This window comes from Nanorana parkeri, unplaced genomic scaffold (genome assembly GCF_000935625.1).
Source record: "Nanorana parkeri isolate BGI_ZX_2015 unplaced genomic scaffold, ASM93562v1 scaffold148, whole genome shotgun sequence".
NCBI lineage: Eukaryota > Metazoa > Chordata > Amphibia > Anura > Dicroglossidae > Nanorana > Nanorana parkeri.
Window position 1 is genome coordinate 988,987 of NW_017306416.1, and position 22,492 is coordinate 1,011,478.

Below are 22,492 nucleotides of genomic sequence, written 5' to 3' on the forward strand. Positions count from 1 at the left end.
TATATATATATCCCGTCCAGTTCCTCTTCTGTGTGCAGCAATTTCTCCTTAGGTAAGGGGAGTTGGCTGCCTAACAACATAAGATACAGCGAGAAGTACATTTACTGTCTGTGTATCAACACTCCATCAGGCTGTGGAAACACAGACAGGAAACAAGCAAGCCTGGGTGGGGGCATGATTGCAAAGCTGACTGAAGGACTGTATGCATATGGTACGTTGGCACCATGTCCTGTAACTCCAATCAGCTAGAATGGATCTGCTTTGCTAAATCTGAGTTTTTCGCTGAATTTCCTCTGATTCCTGCTAAATCAGCTGAATGTCAAGACCTTGGGGCCCCTGTCAGCATCATGCAGCTCCACAAGCTGGTTGAATAATCAGAGGGGCCAGGTAGAAACGTTTCAGCCAAACAGTGGCTGCAGCTAATCAGATACAGTGCTCCTGTAGCTGTCAGAACATACAATATCCGGCAGGAAATTTCTTCATGCATGCTATTTGGCATGGTTGGAAGAACCCATTGATTTCTCTTGTTCAGCCTGCAGGCATTGCTCACAATATTTTCTTATATGCTATGGGTTTCAATAGTTCTGTGTTTGTTGGGAGAATGGGATGGTGGTCTTTGGCATATATGATTGTTTCCTGATGGCTATAGCTGTTTTAGTACATTTGCTACATTTTCCTGTGTGCAGATATCTTTTCTGGACTGAGTGGGGGCAAACTCCATGCATAAGTAGAGCCCGTCTGGATGGATCAGAAAGGACAATACTCGTCAACACGGGAATTGCTTGGCCAAATGGAATCTCAGTGGACTACGAGGTTTGTCTCTTATAGTCAATAGTTCTTTTTCCAAGCAATTTACAATCATACATATACAATCTCAGGCTGTCTTTCATTCCTTGTATGTTATATGGTTGCTTTACCCAAAAGAGTGAAACATCCATTCACCAATTTTGATCACCATGCCACATTTTTCAACCTACCACCAGCACTTTCAGTTGTAGTTTCAGTAGCAACTGTTAAAGCTAGATTGTCTTGATTAATTCAGCCAATTTTAGCACTAAAAAGTTGCTGAAATTGACTGAAGAATGACATATGTGTGACCAGCATAAGGCAATTAGCTTTGGACAAGCAAAGCAGTGATATAAGAGTAATTGAGAGTTGAGAATTTACAGTCAATAAATGGTAGGTGTGTTCACTTGGAACACCCAGCCATGTGCACATAAAAAAAAAATATCAAAATTTGCCTTTCATATGATTGGATAGCTGGAGTGAATCTCAATCAACATGATAACCATCAAGTTACTTTTTGCTTTTGGAGAAGATGTACAATCTTAATTTTTATCTGAATTAGCTTTTATTGAGCGTGTTATGCAATTGGTGAACTACAAGAATTACATTTATCTCAAATGGACTGTTAAAATGAACCTGTAGTTAGTTTTAAACAATGAACAGTAAAAGCTCTTCCTAAGAGCAAAATCACAAGATGCCTGTTTATACCTTATTACCCTTTTAACCAGAACAAAAACTCTTCTCTACTTCTCTCCGGTATCTTGAATGGCCAGTAAGAACACTTTCAGTGCACAAAGTGATTCATGTCAGTGGAGCTTACTTATGAAGCCGAAGGGCAAAGTGAATTTAGATCAGAGAGGGGCATAAAAGAGGCTCTTCAGACATGTTATGGTGTCTACTCTTTGGCAGCATTTTACTTTTAAAGTTGAAAGTAGCATATACAGTAGATTCACATAAACCTAACCCTAACCTGAAACCAGCACCAAAACTGGACTTTAACCTGAACATAATCCCCAACACTAATTGTAAGACAAAAAGTATACTGCCACAACAATAAATACTATATTATCACAGGAAAATAAATTGGTTGATAAAAGCACAAAAAGTACAAAGTGCCAAGTTCAGCAGCAAAAAACCAACCAACCAATGTGCCAGAATAAAAAGACTTCCCATTTCCGTAGCAAGTGCAACCACTGCCTTTCTACCTTTTTTAAACTTGCAGCTGATGGTTAGGGCATAGTAAAAATGTATTTTGTAGAGAAACATTACTGGTTGAATACACATATGATGGTGTAACAATAACCATTGCAGCTGTTCAGTTTGTGTAAAGTTCTTGCTTTTTATTGCCACACACACTCACACCTTCTCTTCACCTTTCCATTATTCTTATAATAAAAAACTTCTGGAAATAAAGGAGATTGCTGAAGTTTACTTTGAAATTGATCTCTAGGAAAACAAATTGTACTGGTGCGACGCCCGCACGGACAAGATAGAAAGGATCGACCTTGAGAGTGGTCGGAATCGGGAGATTGTGCTGTCAGGGAGCAATGTGGATATGTTTTCCGTTGTCGTCTTCGGGGCTTACATCTACTGGTCTGACAGGTAATTTATTTTTCCATAAGTATTTGAGTCGGAAAATGTGATTTCTGTGCCAGCTGCTTCGCCCTTGTAGGATTAGCGATTCCTTAGCAAGGTCGCAGCAAGGCTCTCGTAGAGTGTGGCAATTTCCGCAAGATGAAAAAAAATAGCACTTCCCATATTCAAAGGGAAACCATATCAATGTCACAGGCAGAAGTAGGTTTCCTAAACCATCTGTTAGACCAGCTGTATGTTGCATTTTAACAACTTGTTTGAGTTTAGTTATCCCAAGATTGTAGATCATTGATCCTCTTCTCTTTTTGGCAGAGCACACTCCAACGGCTCTATCAGAAGGGGCCCCAAGAATGACGCTACGGATGCTGTAACCATGAGAACGGGACTTGGGATTAATCTGAAGGACGTGAAAGTCTTTAACCGAGCCAGAGAGAAAGGTCTGATGCTTTCCATTGTCAACCTTACCGCTAATGCTTTCTAATCTGTAGATTATTTTTTTTTGCTGTTCCCGAACAACTATACAAGACCTATTCATTATACACGGTCTCTGTTCTTTCAAAACATAATGCTGGCAGTATAAAAATGAGCACAACCATTTTACATGTGCATCATTTTTAATAGCTGCAAGAACAGAATAGAAACAATTAGTACAAGTTCTTTAAGTATATGTAAACTCTAACAATGAACTTCTCTTATTTGTTCCATTTTCATCTGCTAAATATACCATTGTAAGTGTTATAAACCTGGTGATTATGTCAGAAATTCAGAGCTGTCCTTTGTCCTCTGCACACTTCCTGTGTTATCTCAAGGATTTCTTTTAACCCTCCTGGTTCTTATTTTGGATTGCAGAACACATACACGTTGTGGAGATGAGGAGAGTGGTGAGATTCAAAAGCTTAGCAAAAGGCAATTGAGCAGAGCAGACACTACTGTATTTCCTGTAATTTCAGTCCACAAAATGCTAGGCCTTATTATCAGCCCACAACAGAACAACAAGAGATGAATGCATTTCTTGGCAAATCAACATATACAGTATTTGTCTGTACTTGCAGGGTCTCAAAAGGCATAAACTATGTGCATGCATGGAGAATGTACTATATATGGTTTTTTTTGCCCTATATTCATCTGCTGCAGCCATTGAAAAGGTGGTCTCTCTCAATGTTAAAGGATTTCACTGCTGAACATTGGCAGTATGGGGTTGATTTACTGACGGCAAATAGGCTGTTCACTTTGAAAGGGAATTTTCACTTTGCAAAGAATACCCAAAAAGGAACATAAAAAAGTATTTTTGCTTACACATGATTGGGTAATGTAAGTCAGAAGAGCTTCACCTCATTCACTAAGCTAAGGGAAAATTCCTTTGCAACAGCCTATTTGCCTTTAGTAAATCAACCCCATCCCGTGATTGCAAAAGCCCAGTGTTCAGAAGTGAAATTCTGTGCTTTCAGTACCAGCTATTTCAGTTTCTATGTGAGAAAGTTGAGGGACATCAGCGTTTGTGAACAGTACTCTGTAGAAAATTATTACAAATGGCCAAACTAAACTTAAAGCGACACTTAACTCATGAGTTAAACCTTAAACTGCATTCAAGTACCCTGATTATTAAGAAAAAAAGTATCTTATGTGTGTATTACTCGGCTGTAGATCCTCAAATCATCTATAAATTGGTGCTGACACTGTCCTTCCTTCTGGAGGGTGGCTACTTTTGTTTGTAAAGTAGTCACCACCCCAAGCTTGCTACTGTGATGAACTACAATCTTGCTACAAATCAGTAAACTAAACATGAGATTGTAGTCCATCACGGAAGCGTGCTTGGAGTGGTGACTACTTTACAACACACACAGGGACCATGGGGAACAAATGTAGCCCCCCTCCAGAAGGAAGGACAGTGTCAGCACCAATTCAGAGATGATTTGAGGATCTAAAGCCAAGTGATACACAAAGAAGATATATATTTTTTTTAATAGTTAAGGTACTTGAATGTATTTTTAAGATTTAACTGTTCAGTTTAGTGTCACTTTAAGGAGAAAGAATGAAAATTAAGGTATCATACAAATCTGTAACAAATGGGTCTAAAAATATTTCACTCTAATTCCTCATTTTACAATGACTTTTAAACCTAGAGGATTATAAATTTGTGTATAAAAAGCCCTTTTCTGGCACTCAAAGATATTATTCAGTTTAATCTAAACACTGAAAGGGATAATCCTCAGGAGACTTAATAAAAGAACCCTGTAAAGTTGGTCAATGAACTACAACAGCCACTAAATGCCTGAATAAATTGTTTTATTTTATTTCTTGGCAGGTACCAACATCTGTGCTAAGAACAATGGTGGATGTCAACAACTTTGCTTGTACCGAGGGAATATGCAAAGGACGTGCGCTTGCGCTCATGGATATCTGGCCAAAAACGGGATTACTTGTCTGAAACACGAGGGCTATTTGCTGTACTCGGGGAGAACGGTTTTAAAGAGCATTCACCTTTCTGACGAAAACAACCTCAATTCACCTGTACAGCCGTACGAAAACACGGAGTATTTTAAAAATATAATTTCCTTGGCTTTTGACTACAAATTTAATGAGAGAGGAACCAACCGCATCTTCTACAGCGATGCCCATTACGGAAATATACAAATGATCAACGACGACTGGACAAGTAGAAAAGTCATTGTTGAAAGTAAGTGTCTTATGGATCTTATCTCTTACATAGTTTTATAGTTGCATAGTTGGTCAAGGTGAAAACCAGATACATGACCTTCCAGTTCAACCAAGAACCAAAGAAAAAAAAATCACTAAATAAAGAGAAAACGTCCATAAACAGGGCCCTATGCCCACAGTTACCCACAGTTGATTCAGAGAAAGGCAAAAAACTCTTATAAAGCATGGTTTAAGTTGCTCGTATAGAGGGAAAAAATCCTTCCTGATCCCCTGGAGGCAATCAGATATTCCCTAGAAAAACTATCTCTGGTGTTATTACTTAGAAGAAGAGCACCTACTTGACCTTTGCAGTGGCTTTGAAATTAATAACTTTGCAACAAGTTCACTATATGAACTGTTGATTTTTATATGGTGATCATTTCCTTCTTTATTTGCCTCTTATTATTAACCAGGGTAAGAGAAAAATCTTGTTTTTCTACGGATGTCCAGAAAATATTAAATCTGGGTTCAGGTCCGAAAATCCATTAATTTTGTCTTCATTCAGTTTAGAGTTTCCTCTTGATTGCTTGCAGCCAGGTTAACAACCAATCCCATAGTACCTAAGGGCAGGATTGTCAGTTGCTGCCATTCATTTTTCTGCACTCTCTATAGTGTCTAAGTATTGCCGTTTGGGTTGATCAGGGTGTCAAAATTGTCTTCTTGAATACTCATGGGATGTTTTAATAACCCCCTTCATGGAGAAACTCAATAAAGTCCAATTAAAAGCTGTTCTTCTTGCAATCCTTGACCTTTAAATAAGTGGTGGTTGCTCGAAATGCTTGCTGCTGATTGTGCCTAGCCATAACCAGATACAAAGTCAGCAGCACTCCACACCAGCATAAATGCATTTTACTTTGCATTTGATATTTTAAATGTTGTAATAGTTTCCTAATTGGTATGCTGACTTGCTGGATTCTGTGTTAGGGAATGTTTGTGTTGTGTAATGGCAACAGTTCAGCAAAGGATGTGCAACTCTGGATGGAAATAAATGTTGTGACATTGCATAAGCTTATTGATGATGATGTCACAGCAAATGCATGCTGTAATCAAAGCTAAAGGTGATCCCATGAAATAATTTGGCCTGGCAGTGTAGATAGATAGATAGATAGATAGATAGATAGATAGATAGATAGATAGATAGATAGATAGATAGATAGTGTAGATTTTTTGTAGCTGTTCAGAGTTATGCTCTTATAAAAAGAATCATTGAAACAATATTTTTAACTGCATTCATTTTTTTTATTGAATAATATTATTTATTTTTATTTGCTTTTTTTAAATTTATTTAAAAAAATTGCCTGTGGATATGCTGGATGTTTGTCCTTACTGCTATATACTTGATATGTTCTAGTATTCTCATGACTCGCATTAATATAAAACAGAAGGACTTGTTATGTTCTGCATCTCTGAGACGCTCATCGACTTGTTGAGACATGGATCATGTACTCATTAATGTTGCATTGACAGTGAGCTTTACATCTGGAATTTGTTTTACAAATATATGTATAAGCAAGAACACATTAGAATGTAGAGCTCCGTCTGAGTACTGCGGGCAGGAATGAGATGGGAACAAAACGCCTTCATTTGTAAAACAAACCAACGAACGCCAATATCTAGCCAAGCACATGTGGATTTGATAAATATTATTTATTTATTTATGTATTTATTTATTTTGCACACATCATAGAAAATTAATTATTACAAACTTATTTTTTTTAACATGAACGTCACTGATAATTATCCCAGATGAAAATCAATATGAAAGTTTGGTGTTTTCTGGCATAGAAAATCATTGAGCAGACACTACGTCATTTCACTAGGAGCTCATTGCCAATTGTACAGGGCTCTCTGCCTCACTAAGCACCTCTCGCTTTATTAATTTAGTCAATCTATAAAATCATACATGATGTATATAGAAGTAAGATCTGGCTCTCTGTTTTTCTTGGCAGCTCTGGGACCTTTATTAAATACCTGTTCCTCTTGTTGCTGGGATTTCCTTTGATGGGGTGACAGAGCTTTTTCTTCTGCAGGAAAATCACTACAGTGTTGTTACTAGACATGTGCACTGCCAAAAAATGTGTTTCGTTTCGTTTTAAATTCATAGATAGATAGATAGATAGATAGATAGATAGTGTAGATTTTTTGTAGCTGTTCAGAGTTATGCTCTTATAAAAAGAATCATTGAAACAATATTTTTAACTGCATTCATTTTTTTTATTGAATAATATTATTTATTTTTATTTGCTTTTTTTAAATTTATTTAAAAAAATTGCCTGTGGATATGCTGGATGTTTGTCCTTACTGCTATATACTTGATATGTTCTAGTATTCTCATGACTCGCATTAATATAAAACAGAAGGACTTGTTATGTTCTGCATCTCTGAGACGCTCATCGACTTGTTGAGACATGGATCATGTACTCATTAATGTTGCATTGACAGTGAGCTTTACATCTGGAATTTGTTTTACAAATATATGTATAAGCAAGAACACATTAGAATGTAGAGCTCCGTCTGAGTACTGCGGGCAGGAATGAGATGGGAACAAAACGCCTTCATTTGTAAAACAAACCAACGAACGCCAATATCTAGCCAAGCACATGTGGATTTGATAAATATTATTTATTTATTTATGTATTTATTTATTTTGCACACATCATAGAAAATTAATTATTACAAACTTATTTTTTTTAACATGAACGTCACTGATAATTATCCCAGATGAAAATCAATATGAAAGTTTGGTGTTTTCTGGCATAGAAAATCATTGAGCAGACACTACGTCATTTCACTAGGAGCTCATTGCCAATTGTACAGGGCTCTCTGCCTCACTAAGCACCTCTCGCTTTATTAATTTAGTCAATCTATAAAATCATACATGATGTATATAGAAGTAAGATCTGGCTCTCTGTTTTTCTTGGCAGCTCTGGGACCTTTATTAAATACCTGTTCCTCTTGTTGCTGGGATTTCCTTTGATGGGGTGACAGAGCTTTTTCTTCTGCAGGAAAATCACTACAGTGTTGTTACTAGACATGTGCACTGCCAAAAAATGTGTTTCGTTTCGTTTTAAATTCATATTTGTGTTATTTCGTTTTTCAGGATTCGGGTGTGAAAGTCAATTCGGATTCGGAATTCGGATTCGGACGAAATTCGGTAGCGTTAGTACGAACCTTCGTTTCGTTTTCTGTTCTTATTCGTTTCTTATTCGTTTCGTTCCTTTGCAGCAAAAGTGACATTTGAGGGGGGAAAATATTTTTCTCCTTCTCTAATGTCACTTTGCTCCAACGAACGAAACAAATAAGAAACGAATAAGAACAGAAAACGAAACGAACGTTCGTACTAACGCTACCGAATTTCGGAAATGGAAATTCGGATTCGTTTGCATTCGTTATGTCTGTAATTCGGAATTCGGATACATCCGAATGTCCGAATTTCCGAAAATTCGTCCGAATTTCGATTCGGAACGAAACAAATCGCACATGTCTAGTTGTTACCCAAGCTGGCAGGGCCAAGCCAAGGAGTAGGAAGAAGAGGCAGCCGCCTTGGTCACTTTAACAGAAGGAAGTGCAAAAAGGGCATGACCTGCAAGCAGTGCTGCTGAAGTATTTTACAGCTCATGGGGAAGGGGAGGACTTTGGCCTTTTTGCCTTGGGTACTGAAGGACCTTGTCCCAACACTGAGTGTGGGCCTTTTGCTGGCAACCGGTATCACTTAAGTAGTGCTGTGTTTCCTCATGCTTGTGGTACCCAAAATGGCTGGTAGTTTTATACTTTAACAAAGGCTGATACACTGCAGGCAGAGGCTGCAGATCACGATGAGCAGGGTGGGTGCACATTCGCCTTTTTTTGCCTTGGTTGCTAAAAGACCTTGTACGATCACTGCTTGATACTGCTGTTGCTGCTTAGATTATGGCACCATTGTTAGTCCTGTCCGTGAATAGTCATGCCGAGGTCTGTTCACTGCCATTTAGATTGAAGGCACATTTATCTATCTGCAGGAGCATAGGGAATTGAGCTAAGACCCATCCTACTCCTCCAGTACTCCAGTACATGAGAAATTAAAAAATAATAATAATAATAATAATAGTAGATAAATTATATTTCCTTTAAGAAATTTAGCATGTCAACTTGCATTAAAAATGCCTAAATATAATTCTGTGAGGATAAAACTATAAGCTTTAGATGGACTTTAGGATTTTATTATTCAAAATATAAAAAATATCATGTTCCATGCAGCAATAAAAGACACAAATTAGCTAAGTATCCATTAATAAATCACACTTCATCCCACTGCTGTTTCCCTGATTGACAGCACTGTCTCTGTAACTAAAACCCTCCCACTGGGAGCTGCAATATCTGCGAGGGGAGTGTGTGAGACACAAATGAAAGAGGATTTGGCTCAATCAAGGAAGGTAAAGGACATTTTTGTTTATTCTATGAGGCAGGTCCGTTCCTATAATGACGCAGCCTGAGGCTGTTGCCTCAGCAGCATCTGATTGGGTCACATGGGGGTTGTGGCAGGCAGAATAGCGTGGTCACTCTGCTGCACAATGTTTGCACTGTGCCTGCCACCCCCTTTCCAGGAAGAGCATCCCAGGTTGCTAAGAGCCAGGCAGGGAGCTGTATATGGCCCTTAGACATCTCCCCATTCAGTTTTTATCAACCTGGGAAGCTCTTGCCTGCGTTCCACCTAGCTCCTGCAAAAAAGTGATGTCACTGCTTGCCAGGAGGCGGGCTAGACGCTGTCCACAGCCAGAGCTGGGTGGCGTTATGCCGAGGCCTCAGCCGGTTACCCTGCACCACCAGCATCCCCCACCCACCTCAGGTGGTGAAAATCCTAGGGACACCCCTGCTATAAGGTTTGGGCATCACATAGTGACCAGTTTTGGGACTTGTTTAGACATTTAGGAGTCTTTAGGTGTATTTTAACATGATTGTTACAATATTATCACTTTATTCCTAAATAAGAGATATTAATCTGAGAATACATATTTAGGTTAAACGATTGTTTTGCGATTGGTGTTATCCATATTGCTTTGTTGCTTTCCATCCAATTTTTATACATGACTTTTACACGTATTTTTATATTCCTCTTGTGACTCAGAAGACCCGGACTCACTCCACTGAAGTGATAAGATTGTGTAACTTCCCCAAGGCATCAGTATAGTTGCTAAAAGGTCTTTCATGTTTAATGGCAACTTCAGTCTCTTTTTTCGGAAGGTGAAATGTAAAAGGGTTTGTTTTTAAAGCTTCAAGGAGCTAAAAAGAAAGAAAGGAAATGCCGACAATGCTGAATTCACTTGTAGGATTTTAGCACATAGCCGAAAAGTTTGGCAAGTTAAAAGTTGTTATTCTAACCTACTCTGCGTATGATTCTGTAAAGATTTTCTCTGCTATCTGAGGATATCACTGGCGCAAAGAAAAAAATGTTTATGGGGGGGGGATACAGATGCACTTTCTTTATCATAAAGGAAGGTTTAAGGCTGAACTCCAGACAGATTTAAAAGGCACAAATTAAAGCAGCTCCATACAGTGGCATCACCAGGTGGGTTCAAGGGGTGCGGCCCACGCCCGGGTGACACCATTGGAGGGGTGACACCAAAATGACTGGCAGTCATTTTGGTGTCACCCCCTCTAAAAAAGTCGGGCACTCGGTCATGGACCAACAGCCCGACAGTATCAGGAGAGGGGAGGGGACCCGGCGGCATACCTCACCCCGCCGGGTGAACGTCCCCTCCTCTCTCTGCCAGCATCCATCACCAAGATGGCTGCCGGCAGGCGTCAAGTGGATGGCTGTGCATGCGCGATTACGTCATGGCAGGGTGTCACCCGGTCCCTGCTCGGGTACATTTTTTTAAGTGTTCCAGCCCAAATATGTTTTTGTTTTGTTTTGGGTGGCATAGGGAAGGGTTTACCCCCAGTAAAGTTTGTTTTGCGTGTGTGCCCCTGTTCAGAAGATTTCTCCTCACTTTCTGTCCCTGTGCCAATTGGATTTTGAAAATTTTGGGTTGTCGTGGAAACAAGGATTGGTGATAAAGCTTCAGTGGAGACAACTTTTTCCCATGATAACTCTTACAGGAGTGAATTTCCCTTCCTAGGGGTAGATTTCCTTTCACTTCCTGTTCTCTCAAGGACAGGAAATGACATTAAATCTTTCTAATGAAGATACAGACAGCAGTAAAAACCTCATAGTGACCCGTAAGAAGAGGCGGGCACCCCTCACCTGCATGTCTAACAAGAGCCAACTTCCTGTAATGTACATATAGTACTACAAACCAGACCCAAAAAGGTGGGCACTCCTCATCAGCATGAGTGCGGGAGCATTACAACTACCCCTGCTGTACAGTAATAGCCTCCGTTTCTAAGTAGGAATCGGGTGTAAGTCGGATGTATGTAACTCGGGGATTGCCTGTTTATTTTTTAAATACAGACAGTGTAAGTTTCCGAATGTGGCCTGATATCAGCCTTTTCACAGTCTCTGTACAGTAGGGCTCAGACCGAGATAGGATGGGGAAGCACAAGGAGCCAGTTAGTTCTGCTGCAGTGCAAGGGGCATGCTGATACGAGGAGAGAGCTTAGTGATAGAGAAACTAGCTAATCAGTCTATGGCTTTTCTTTTAACTGGGGAGGGCAAGACCTGTAAGTAGTACTGAACTGCAGCAAAGAAAAATCAGGTATCCTACCATGTGAGGCAGGGCTTTGCTGTGTGACAGAATTCAGGGCTGGACTAACAGAAATGCAAATCCGTTGGCAGATAAAACATCCCCCATATATGTATTTCATCTAAGTTTAGCCGTAGGCATGTGGCCCCCTTTAAGCCACTTGTCTGATCTTTGCACCTGCTGTACAACATTTTCCCTCCCTGACAGGGACTGATAGAGTGCAGGAAGAGGAGGGGGAAGGAGGACTTTGATAGGCCGCAATATAAATATGTACATTTTAAAATAAGTAAAGTATGATTGATCAAGACCCATTATGGCTACTTATGCCATTGCCACATGGAGTCTGTTATTTTCTGCTAGTCTGAGCAGACTGACTTGCACCGAGTGTTGGGACAGTAGAGCGTAGAACTACAGAACAGGAAGCACAGTTTGTAACACACTGTATCTCTCTCTCTAACACATGCAATTAAATAACATATTGGCCTGATCTTTTACATCTAAAAAGCTTTGAAAGGCTGGTAGGTCCTCTTTGACTCTCTTGTGTGAGTCTGTCCTTAGATACCATACATTGTATCATTCAGTTGCCATTCATAACACAAATGCTTTCATCACAGCTTGCAAATACTCTTTTCAATGAAGCACTTGTGATGTTTTATGGGATATATAAGAAGATACTATTGCTTATATTGTCTACCAAGCAGCTTTTCCTGGATCCTTATTTGCACAGAGAGCAGGTGAAGAGGTCAGTTTTTGTCTCTATGATTAAAATGCACACTGACAGGGGATGTAATTGTAAACTCTTAACAATTACCAGGGCAGCAGACACAATGTCCTTTTCATTGTAAAATGGAATGTGCGCTTATTTTTATGTACACGTAGCAAACAGTGAACCTATTTCAAGCCCTTGAACAATTCTGACATGAAAAGAGGAGAAAACTCATTTAAAGTGTTCCTACCACTTACACATAGAAGAAGCAGTTGTATTGTGGGACTTAAGCGAGTTCAAGCAGATTAATTTTTTTAATGTGGTAAATTCCACTTTTATTTTATTAGATGGGACAGAAATGACATATGTTATAAAGTGTGTGAAATAAGCCAAAACTATTTTTGTGGGGATTTTTTTTTAACCTCAAAATTATGAAACAGTATGTTCTTTAAAATAAAGGTTGTTTTTTTTTTAGCAAATAATTTTTATTGAGATATAGTGTATCAATATCAATACAAAACAACCCTCCAGGAGGGTGCAAACAAGAGAGAAAAAACATATGCATGGCAGATACAAAGGTTGTTTTTATATATGGGTTATCTGGCAGCTTTTTATTTAGTAACCTTGTGAATGCTTCTCAACGTGGCCATACGGCTATAGATTTTCTGCAGATTTTCTCTGGTCAGATGGAAAAAGTGCAACAGATTCTTCCCTCTACGCTAAACTGTGTGGATGGAGGAATCTCCCACTGGGCCAAGCTTCAGTATCTTTCTAGTCTGCCCCGCTGGCTCTCAAAATACCTGAACAAAGCCTGCATCCAATCAGATTGTTCAGGTATTTTGAGAGCCAGTGGGGCTGACTAGCAACATACTGAAGCATGGCCCAGTGGGAGATTCCTCCATCCACATAGTTTAGCGTAGATGGAGGTGTTGTGTAGCAGGATCCCCGCAGTGGTCGCATGCTGGTCTGTGTGCATTTCACGCGTTTTAGCTGTGTGGCACCAGGCATCCATTAACTCTTTGTTGCACTGTGGCTCCGATCCTCTGGAATACTTTGAACACAGGGCTCACAAGGAACTCACGGCCTCAGGTGGAATCTCAGCACATCGCTCCTTCATGGCGGAGCCCACCTCTGAGAGAACCTGTGCTTAGCCTGACCAGTATTGCCGTGATCTCTCCCCGCATACACTCCTTTTAATTGCTACAGCAGCAGTCCAGCCCACCACAAGTTCACTTCCAGAAGAAACCCCCATCTTGGAGGCTGGGGGAAGGAGCAGTCCACACACAGAGAGTCTTTTGTAACTTTTACTTAAACATCTTCTTCTTATGTACAATATAATACAGGCTTCAGTCATCCCATTCACTGATGATGGCACATTACTTGTTTAAGCACACATGAATAGTTACCAACAGATAGCAGAGAGGAGGTCAGTCGAGGTGTAGACCAGAGCCAGTGGAGAGGTATTGTCCAGAGTCCTGCATCCTACAGTGATGTGAGTAGTCCCATCAGATAGTGCTGCTCCTGCCCTCCTTTGCTTCCCCCCTTAGGGGGAAGCTGACAGATATTCACAGCGACTACATGGTGACAGGCCTGGTCCTGTGCCTTTCAATGGATGTGCAGGCCTTATCTGTCTCAGCTTTTGGGGGGTTGCATTTTGGCATATTCGGACTGGGTGCCACATTACCATGTTCCAGCACTACTCCATAGGAATGCATGAAGAATAACTCAGCATGCATTCAGAAACAGGCAGTCTATTACTGTTATTGTATTGATCATCCTCACATAATATGAGACTGGAGGGTGGGGAGAATATAAAAGAAGAAAGAGCTGTATTTTAAAAAGGAATTGGAAATAGTGTAGATGCTTAAAGTGAACCTAGAGTTAGATATATATTTTCATGTTAAGAGTAGTAGTAGTAGTTAGTAACATTCAACGTTACTTGTTCTGTAATGTTAAAGACGTTTTTTTTTAGCTTCTCCAAGCAACTTCTTCAGTTCCAAATGAGTGTCAGGAAGAATGTGGAACCATGCTGTTCTAATTACATTATGCCATTCTTGGTGTCAGAAAGCCTACCTGGGTGTTAATTCCTCGATTTATATGGCTAAAGGTGTGAATTGTTGTCAAGTTGCCAAAGTAGAGATGGTAAAATATCATTATATGTGAAAGCCAGATAGTGTTGCAAACTAGTCATCCTTTTTCCAAAATGTGCTGCTCACTGTCCTCCAGAGGCCGGTCTAACAGCGAGCTGGCTTTTAGGTTCGAGTGAGTATAACTCTTATTTTAGACCCTTGATGAAAACAAGCACTTAACCCTTGCAGTGCAGGGGTAGCCCCACTGCGATGGTTAAAAATCATTTTTCCCAGGGTTCTTCTTTAAAAATAAGCCCCCCCCCCCACACACACACATACACACACACACATACACACACACACACAACCCTCTCTGTTACTCTAACATTAATTCTCACACTCACCCTGTCTGTTATCCTTATTATAAGGCTAGGTTCACACCTGGGCGACTACTGACCACGCGGCAAACGTTCACAAAATCGTGCGGATATGGTCACGGAGTTGCCTACTGCAGCCGATAGCACTGTGGGTCCCATTATTAACGAATGGCACCCCAGTCACGCAGGGCGGATCGCGTGGTTTCCCTCCACAATTCCGCCCGTGCAAATGAACACGATCACGGCTAAAAAAAGCTGTGCGTCATGTGTCGCAAAAAAAAGGTGATTACCGTGCAGATGTCACCCCATTAAAAATCAATGGGGCCACGCGACAACCGCTGTGTGCACTAACACACGATCGCACGGCCCCGGGATCTCACATTAACCATATCTGTAAGCCCAACTCTTACCCCCTCTGTAACCCTAACACTATCCCATACCCTAATCTTCACTAATGTAAATGTAATCCCTTGTTTGCATGCTCACCTTTCCTCTACCAAACTGAACCCTTCCTGCACCTAAAGATATCATCCCTGGGATTCCAGTTCCGAAATGCACTGTTTTGAAGAAATATTAGTTCTCTAGTTAGCAGATTTCAGACTAATGAGAGTGGGGGAACTGGTGAACTAAAAAGGTATGTATGTATCTGAAAGCCGGAGTTTTGCACGGAGTGCACTTTGAAGTCATGCACAGAAGAAACTATGGATAGTTTCTGAATATTGTGTGTTTAATTTCACGCAGCAGGAAAAAGACGTATTTTTGGTTCCGTATTGTGATCTTGTACACCCAGAGCATTTAGTGCACATTCTCTGTCCCTCTCCCATTGATCAATCTTCATTCCTATCAAATTTGCATTGGAAAATGACAGCCACTCTACACTCGTTACATTAACTCAATACATCAGCTTTCCACAGAAATGCAGTATTATTTTTCTCCGTTCATGTAAAAAGATTTATAGCCTCGGATCAGTCCTTCATTTGATGTTCTGAGCTCACTAAAACCAGATTTATAACTGTGCATTATGTCACACATTTGCAGCCTACTGAACAAAGAGACTTTAGAATTTACTTGCCACAGTGCAACCCAGTTCATTGAACGGATGAAACAGACACTGTAGCCATGTGTAAATGATAAAATGTTAAAGCTGAACTCCAGTCTTATGGTTAATCCACACCCAATGCATGGCTTCTTCTGCAGTCCGCCCTTTCAGTTAATGGATGGCAGTGATGTTTGTTAGGCAGGTCTACATCAGATGATGGTATTAACCATAGCAGTCTGCATGCAAATTCAGTCTAAGAACCTACCCTGGTACAGCAACCTGCTGACTCCTCCCACCAACTGCAGCGACTTCTAGAGCTTAATAGAACCGTTAATTACATCACTTGGCCTAAAATATGCTGTATCTCTAAACCAGGATATCATAAGTAGACTTTTTTTTTTTTTTTCACTGGTTGTTTAGGGGTAGCTGGGAACCCAGCCTAGCTAGTATTTATTAACTTAAAGCAGAAGCTAACAATGATGGGATGTAAAGTTTGTTTAGTTCTGAATGGATATTCATATGAATTTTGTTAAATTCAGACATTCGGATGTCTCCAAATTTCCAAATTTGAACACGTCTGAGTGCAAACGAATGGTTGTTTAACAAAATTTATGAACTGTCTGAATTTCTTTAAAAGCAAAACGACATCAGACATTTATATGTTCAGGTGGATTTTTTGGGGGGTTGTTGGGGTTTGCAATACAAGCTCGGTCATGTGGCTTCCCGTTGTGGATCATTTCTGAAACGAAAATTCGGGCGGATCCAAAATCTGAATACCAAATCGAATTTCAGATCCAGAATCTGAATAACAAACCGAATCGGATTTTTGGTACGGATTTTAAGTTGGCCATACACTGTATATTTTCTTCTATCTTCCTTGTATTCTGATGGCGGCCACCGGCGTTCTTGAGAAACCTGCCAACATTTACATAGTGGGTGCCGTTGCCGCACTCTTTCGGCCGGCATCCCTCAATCAGTTGATCAAAGCAGCTGTTTGGAAAATCTTTGTACAAACAAGAGGTGGCAGCCAATGAGCTGCCGGTTCTCTTTGGGTATTTGCTGCTGGCCGCTGTCAGAATAGAAAGGAAGCAGGGGGGTTTGCTCAATTAAGGCTCTTAATCATTGATGGAGGAAGCTGTTCTATTTTTTTTTTTTCACTCAGCCCATGGGTTGAATGAAAAAAATAGAGCAGTGTATGGCCGGCTTAAGAAGTCAGATTCCAGACCCATCGGTGTAGACACATAAGTATATGGGAACTTTGGGTTCTGTATGTTACTGTTCAGTTCTGCTTTACTTGAGGTGTTAGACATTTGCAGCTTTTTATACCACACAATTAATGTGCAGTTTTGGAAGTATACTGCCTTCGGCGTATCTTTATATTGGGTGCAGATAGGATTTTCTTCAGTAATTTAAAGGGAACCTGAATATAGAGTGAGCATGTGACCACCTGGTATGGCCATCACTGCATTTCCCAAACAGGGAAACCCAAGAATCGTATAACTGAAAGTATGCATTTAGTGTGAAGGGTTTTTTCCTGTACTGCTCAGTGTTTGCAAGAAGGTCCATTTGCTGATGATGATTTCGTTTTACACAGAGAGCTCCTCATTCATGAACATTGCTAAATGTGTTTGTTAACATAGTGGCTGTGCGGACAAAGTGTATTTACCTTCATTAAGAGGTGAAATATAGATTAGCAAAAGAGAGTAACTATAAACTGGCTTAAAGTATATCTAAAAACAAAAAAAACTAAACTTAGGGTTTTTGTTTTTAGTTTTTGAAAGCAGAACTCCAGCCAAAAATAACAAGATGCAAATAATCAGCCATGTAAGAGATACAATAATTAAACCAGCTTTTGCTGCAATAGTCACCTTCACTTAAGACATTTACTCCACAGTCATTTTGTCTGCCGGTATGTGTCCTCAGTGTGATGGCCAGCCATCATTCAACGCATTTCTTCTGAGCCCAGGTTTGAACCTCTTACTGGGGCAATAAAAGGAGAAGCATCACAGTGATGAGCTCATGTCTCTTTCTTTGCTTTCTCTTCTTAAGAAATGCAGCATTTCTTCCTCCGACACTCTAGCCCTCTTTCACAGAGACTGTAAGAGGATAACATCAGGTCAAATTAAAGTAGACATGTGCATTCGGATTCGGATGAACCTGCAAATCAACGAAAATCAGTTGATTTGGCGGTTCGTCCAAATCCAGAATAACACATTTATTATATGCTCGAATATACAAAAACTATATTTGGGCATAAACAAATTTGTTTTCAGAATGCACAGTGACGTGTTGTGCACATGCCCGCCTCAACCTTGGAGGTGGCGCATATGACGTCACATGACATGACAGCAACGAGCTTCAGAATCCAAAACCACACACTGAAACTGCAGAACAAGTGGCAGCCATACGTTCTTAACATGCGTGTCACCATCTTGGAATGTATCTTGGTATGCACCAATATGGTGACGCTTGAACATGCGGGCACCACTATCTTGGTATATACCAAGATACGCTCCAAGATGGCGGTGCTCATGAGCAGAACAAACCGGCGGCCGATATGGCTGCTACTCGTTCTGCAGTTTCAGTGTGTGGTTTGTTTTGTTTAAAAATGTGTTTCCTTTCACGAAACAAATGAAAATGTTTTTCGTTTTCATTTATTTTGTCCGAAAACATTTTTTTGTTGCCGTGCACGTCTAAATGAAAGTACTTCCATTGCTTGCATTTACATTTAATGATGTATTAATGATCACAGAGCTGCATTCATTTGTGTCTTTTAGGATCAGTATAACAGTCAGGTAAAGAACATTTTCAAAACAAGAGCTGAGCAAGAGCTTAGCCCTAGAAAGCTTTGTATATTTACAGCACTGGCTGTACCAACTGGAACAAGGGTGATGAATTATAACAAGTCCAGTAAAGTAAAGAGAGAAAAAGAATTGTATTATGAGTAATCATGAGGGCAGATCAATCCATAAATCTTCATTTTCCACAAAATAACGTTTTGCAACATTGTATGTGTGGCAGATTCTAGCAGAATGCACAAAGTTGATAATAAGTGATGCAATCTAAAAATGTCAAGCTAATAAATGGAAATGTTGACCCTGTGCCACAAGACATCTTTTATGCATACAGAGAGTTCTCAATATACTGCAGGGTTATGTTCTTGGAAGTACCCAAGCCCTTCAGTTTTTTCATAATCGAACCTGATAGTATGTCTGCAGCCTGTAACAGTCTTCTATAGCATTTCATACTTATGTGCAGCTCTTTGGTGATGTCAGGGAACACATTTAAGTCCCGCTATACCTTGTAAGTTGATGACCATAAGTATATAGACAGCGTCTATTATGTAAACTATGAATCAGATTAGAATGGCCAACTCACCACTTGTCTGCCAAAGAGGTGGGTCACAGTTCCAAGGTCAAGGTTATAAATACAGTGTATGAGACATAGCTATAATGTGGAGACCATATAGTGTGTGTCCAGGTTCTGGGTGGTGGAGGAAACCCCTGGGCACACAATAAGGTTTACGAAAATAAAGTTTGTGTATCACAGGGTAATTGCTGTCAGGCAGCACTGTTTTTAAAATAATACCTGGGGAGTCTCCCATGAAAGACCTTGCTTAGGCTCTTACTATTGCAATGTGACAACTTGTGACAGCGCTCCATCCCTGTCTTCCAATTGAGTCCCTGCGTTGTCACCCTGTCACAAAGGCTTCCAATCAAGACTACAATGGTGACTCTTTAAACACACATCATGTAGGCATGGTCCACTGTTGTCACCATCAGGAAAACTGCCATGAGACACAACATTAAGCCATTGCTGAAGTGCATGTAGACAGCAAGTAGCTGCAGAAAGGCTGCAGGAGGTCAGCAACACAATGATATAATTTGGGTTTGCATCTACTTTAAATTAACAACAAATAAAGAACGGTCCTGAATGCATTACTTTTCTTCTAAGATTTAAATGAACTGATGATTGGCACTTGCAAAATGTGGATGGGGCCATAAGGACACATGATAGTAACAAGAACATTGTGAATCAAAAAAATGTTAAAATAAATGATAACACACCAATAAAAACATGCACCACATTGATGTTTTAGAGAACAATATTGTAAAGGTGAACTTGAGAATTAACTGACCAAACATTAAGTGATAAAAGCAAGGAAATCTACAGTTATTAACAGTGCTGGGACTACAGTGTGGTTCCTCTTGGCAGTGATGGATTGTTTTGTCAATAAAAGGTCCTTAGCATATGTAAAATGTGATAACTTAATTTCTCCACATACGCCGGGCAGTCTGAAAGAATCCACGAAAGTGAATGTAACAAATAAATTCTCAAATTACAAATGGAAAAAAGCTAAAAATAGTTAAGTAATCGTATTTCTGAAAGCTTAAGTTATGTAAACACAATTTACTTCAATAGAGAAGATCACATATGTGTAAATATAGATTTATGACTGATCGGCATCATATTCATCCAGTGCTTCAGTGTTGAAGTGCACTTTCTGTTTCACACTTAATGTATGTGATGCTTAAAAAATATGCACATAATGAAGCTCACACACTAACCATGGGCATTGCATACCTGCCATGGAGGTCACAGAGGTATATCGCTTCAGGTGTATAATTACCAGCGTGTACATCGTAGTCTCAGAAACAGAGCCTTCCGTTCTTGAGATGCGACTTGGATAAGCTACGAAACATCTTCAACATTACAGAACAAGTCCAGTTGAAAGTGACTAACTACTGCTAGCTATACCACATTGATATACTTGTACTGCGCAATAGACATGTGTGATTCGTTTCGTTCCGAATCAAAATTCGGACTAATTTTCGTAAATTCGGATGTATCCGAATTCCGAATTACAGATATAACGAATGCAAACGAATCCGAATTTCCGTTTCCGAAATTCGGTAGTGGTAGTTCGTTCGAAACGTTCGTTTCGTTTTCGTTTCTTATTCGAATAAACGAATAAGAAACAAAAACGAAACGAACGTGGAAACAAACTACCGCTAACAAATTTCGTCCGAATCCGAATTCCGAATCCAAATTGACTTTCACACCCGAATCCCGAAAAACGAAATAACACAAATCCGAATTTAAAACGAAACGAAACTAAACAAATTTTTTGGCAGTGCACATGTCTACTGCACAATTACATTATAAACCAAAAAAGGACTGACTTACATGCACATAAGCGAAAACTCAAAATAATACCAATAACATCAAACAATGCACCATTAATTGTGTCAATTTAAACCTCAAACAGTCCAATTTCAAAAAATTCTGATCGCATACATATAAAATGTGTAATGAGCCTTTTGTGTCCAAAATTATGGGGTCTATTCACGAAGCTGCCGAAGGATCTGGCCGTAGCTTCACTCAAAGAAAGAAATAAGTACTTCCCATTGTGTAGAATTTTCCGTAAACTTTATAAAAAAAACAAGATGAAAATAGCACTTACAAATAACTGTGGTAAATTAACGTTTTCTTTGTAATCATAAATAGCCAACAGCGTCCATGCAACAGGAAACGTTCGTATGCCCCACCTCCTGCCGTGTTTCATCACATGACTTCTTCCAAGGGTCTTCATGCACGCTGACCCTTGGAAGAAGTCATGTGACGAAACGCGGTGGTAGAAGGGGCATATGCATGTTTCATATTGCATTGACGCTGCTGGCTTTTTATAATTACAAAGAAAAAGTAAAATTTTAAATAGGGATGCACCAATACTTTTCAGATACCAATGCGATACTTGGCATTTTCACTAGAACTGCCAGGGTTGCAGAGGTTGCAGCTGGGACCTGGCTCTGGCGCTCCACCACTGCCCTGAAATCATTAGTCTGTATTGTTTTAGAACATCTGTCACATGACAATAAACAAAAATGTATCAATACTTGTACTCGCAAAAATGGTATCTGTGCATCCCTTTATTAATATTTATAAAAACAAAATCATACATTAAAATAGAGATGTACAAATCCCAGGAGCTCTGTCTGCTCCTTACAAATGACAGCGGCCTCCTAACTTTTGACTTTTTCTCTAGTCTAGTCTTGGAGCTCGAAAAGTATCTGTACTTGTACTTGTGCCGGGTACTGTACTTGGTTTCGGTGCTTTCCTACTTTTAAACAAGGTTTCGTAAGAGACTTTCGATCCTTTAACAGTTGATTTGACACTGGTGGAAGTTATGTGGTCACAGAAGGTCTCATGTTTTCATCTCAATAGAGTAAATAAGTGTGTTAGGGTTTAAAGCACTCCTAATATAATTAGAAAGACTGCTTGTTTAGAATACCTGACTGCAGTCATCCCTTTTTTTTCAGGGATCAGCCTTTTAGAGGTTTACTTACTGTTCCTATCAAAAAAAGGTAAAGGGGTCATCCCTTACCACCACATCGCTGTACTCACAGCCACCTCACTCTCTGACCTCCAGTCAGAATTAAAATCCAATTTCCAATTCCTACTCTTTGTCAATTAATATTATGCAATAAAGCCAAATGGCTGTTTAGTAAAAACATAGACGTCCATTGTAAAATGCTTCATGTTGTTTGCTTAATAAAGTTTGA

General features: G+C 39.7%; 1 protein-coding gene across 1 annotated transcript in view; it reads left to right on the top strand.

The window, feature by feature from the left end:
• LRP1B (LDL receptor related protein 1B) overlaps nucleotides 1-22,492 on the top strand; it is a 1,026,358-nt gene that overhangs the window by 694,043 nt on the left and 309,823 nt on the right. The window contains exons 39-42 of the mRNA XM_018554232.1: nucleotides 687-813; nucleotides 2,237-2,388; nucleotides 2,692-2,816; nucleotides 4,685-5,056. Of these exons, the coding sequence (XP_018409734.1) occupies nucleotides 687-813; nucleotides 2,237-2,388; nucleotides 2,692-2,816; nucleotides 4,685-5,056 (776 nt within the window). The remainder of the gene's footprint in view (nucleotides 1-686; nucleotides 814-2,236; nucleotides 2,389-2,691; nucleotides 2,817-4,684; nucleotides 5,057-22,492) is intronic.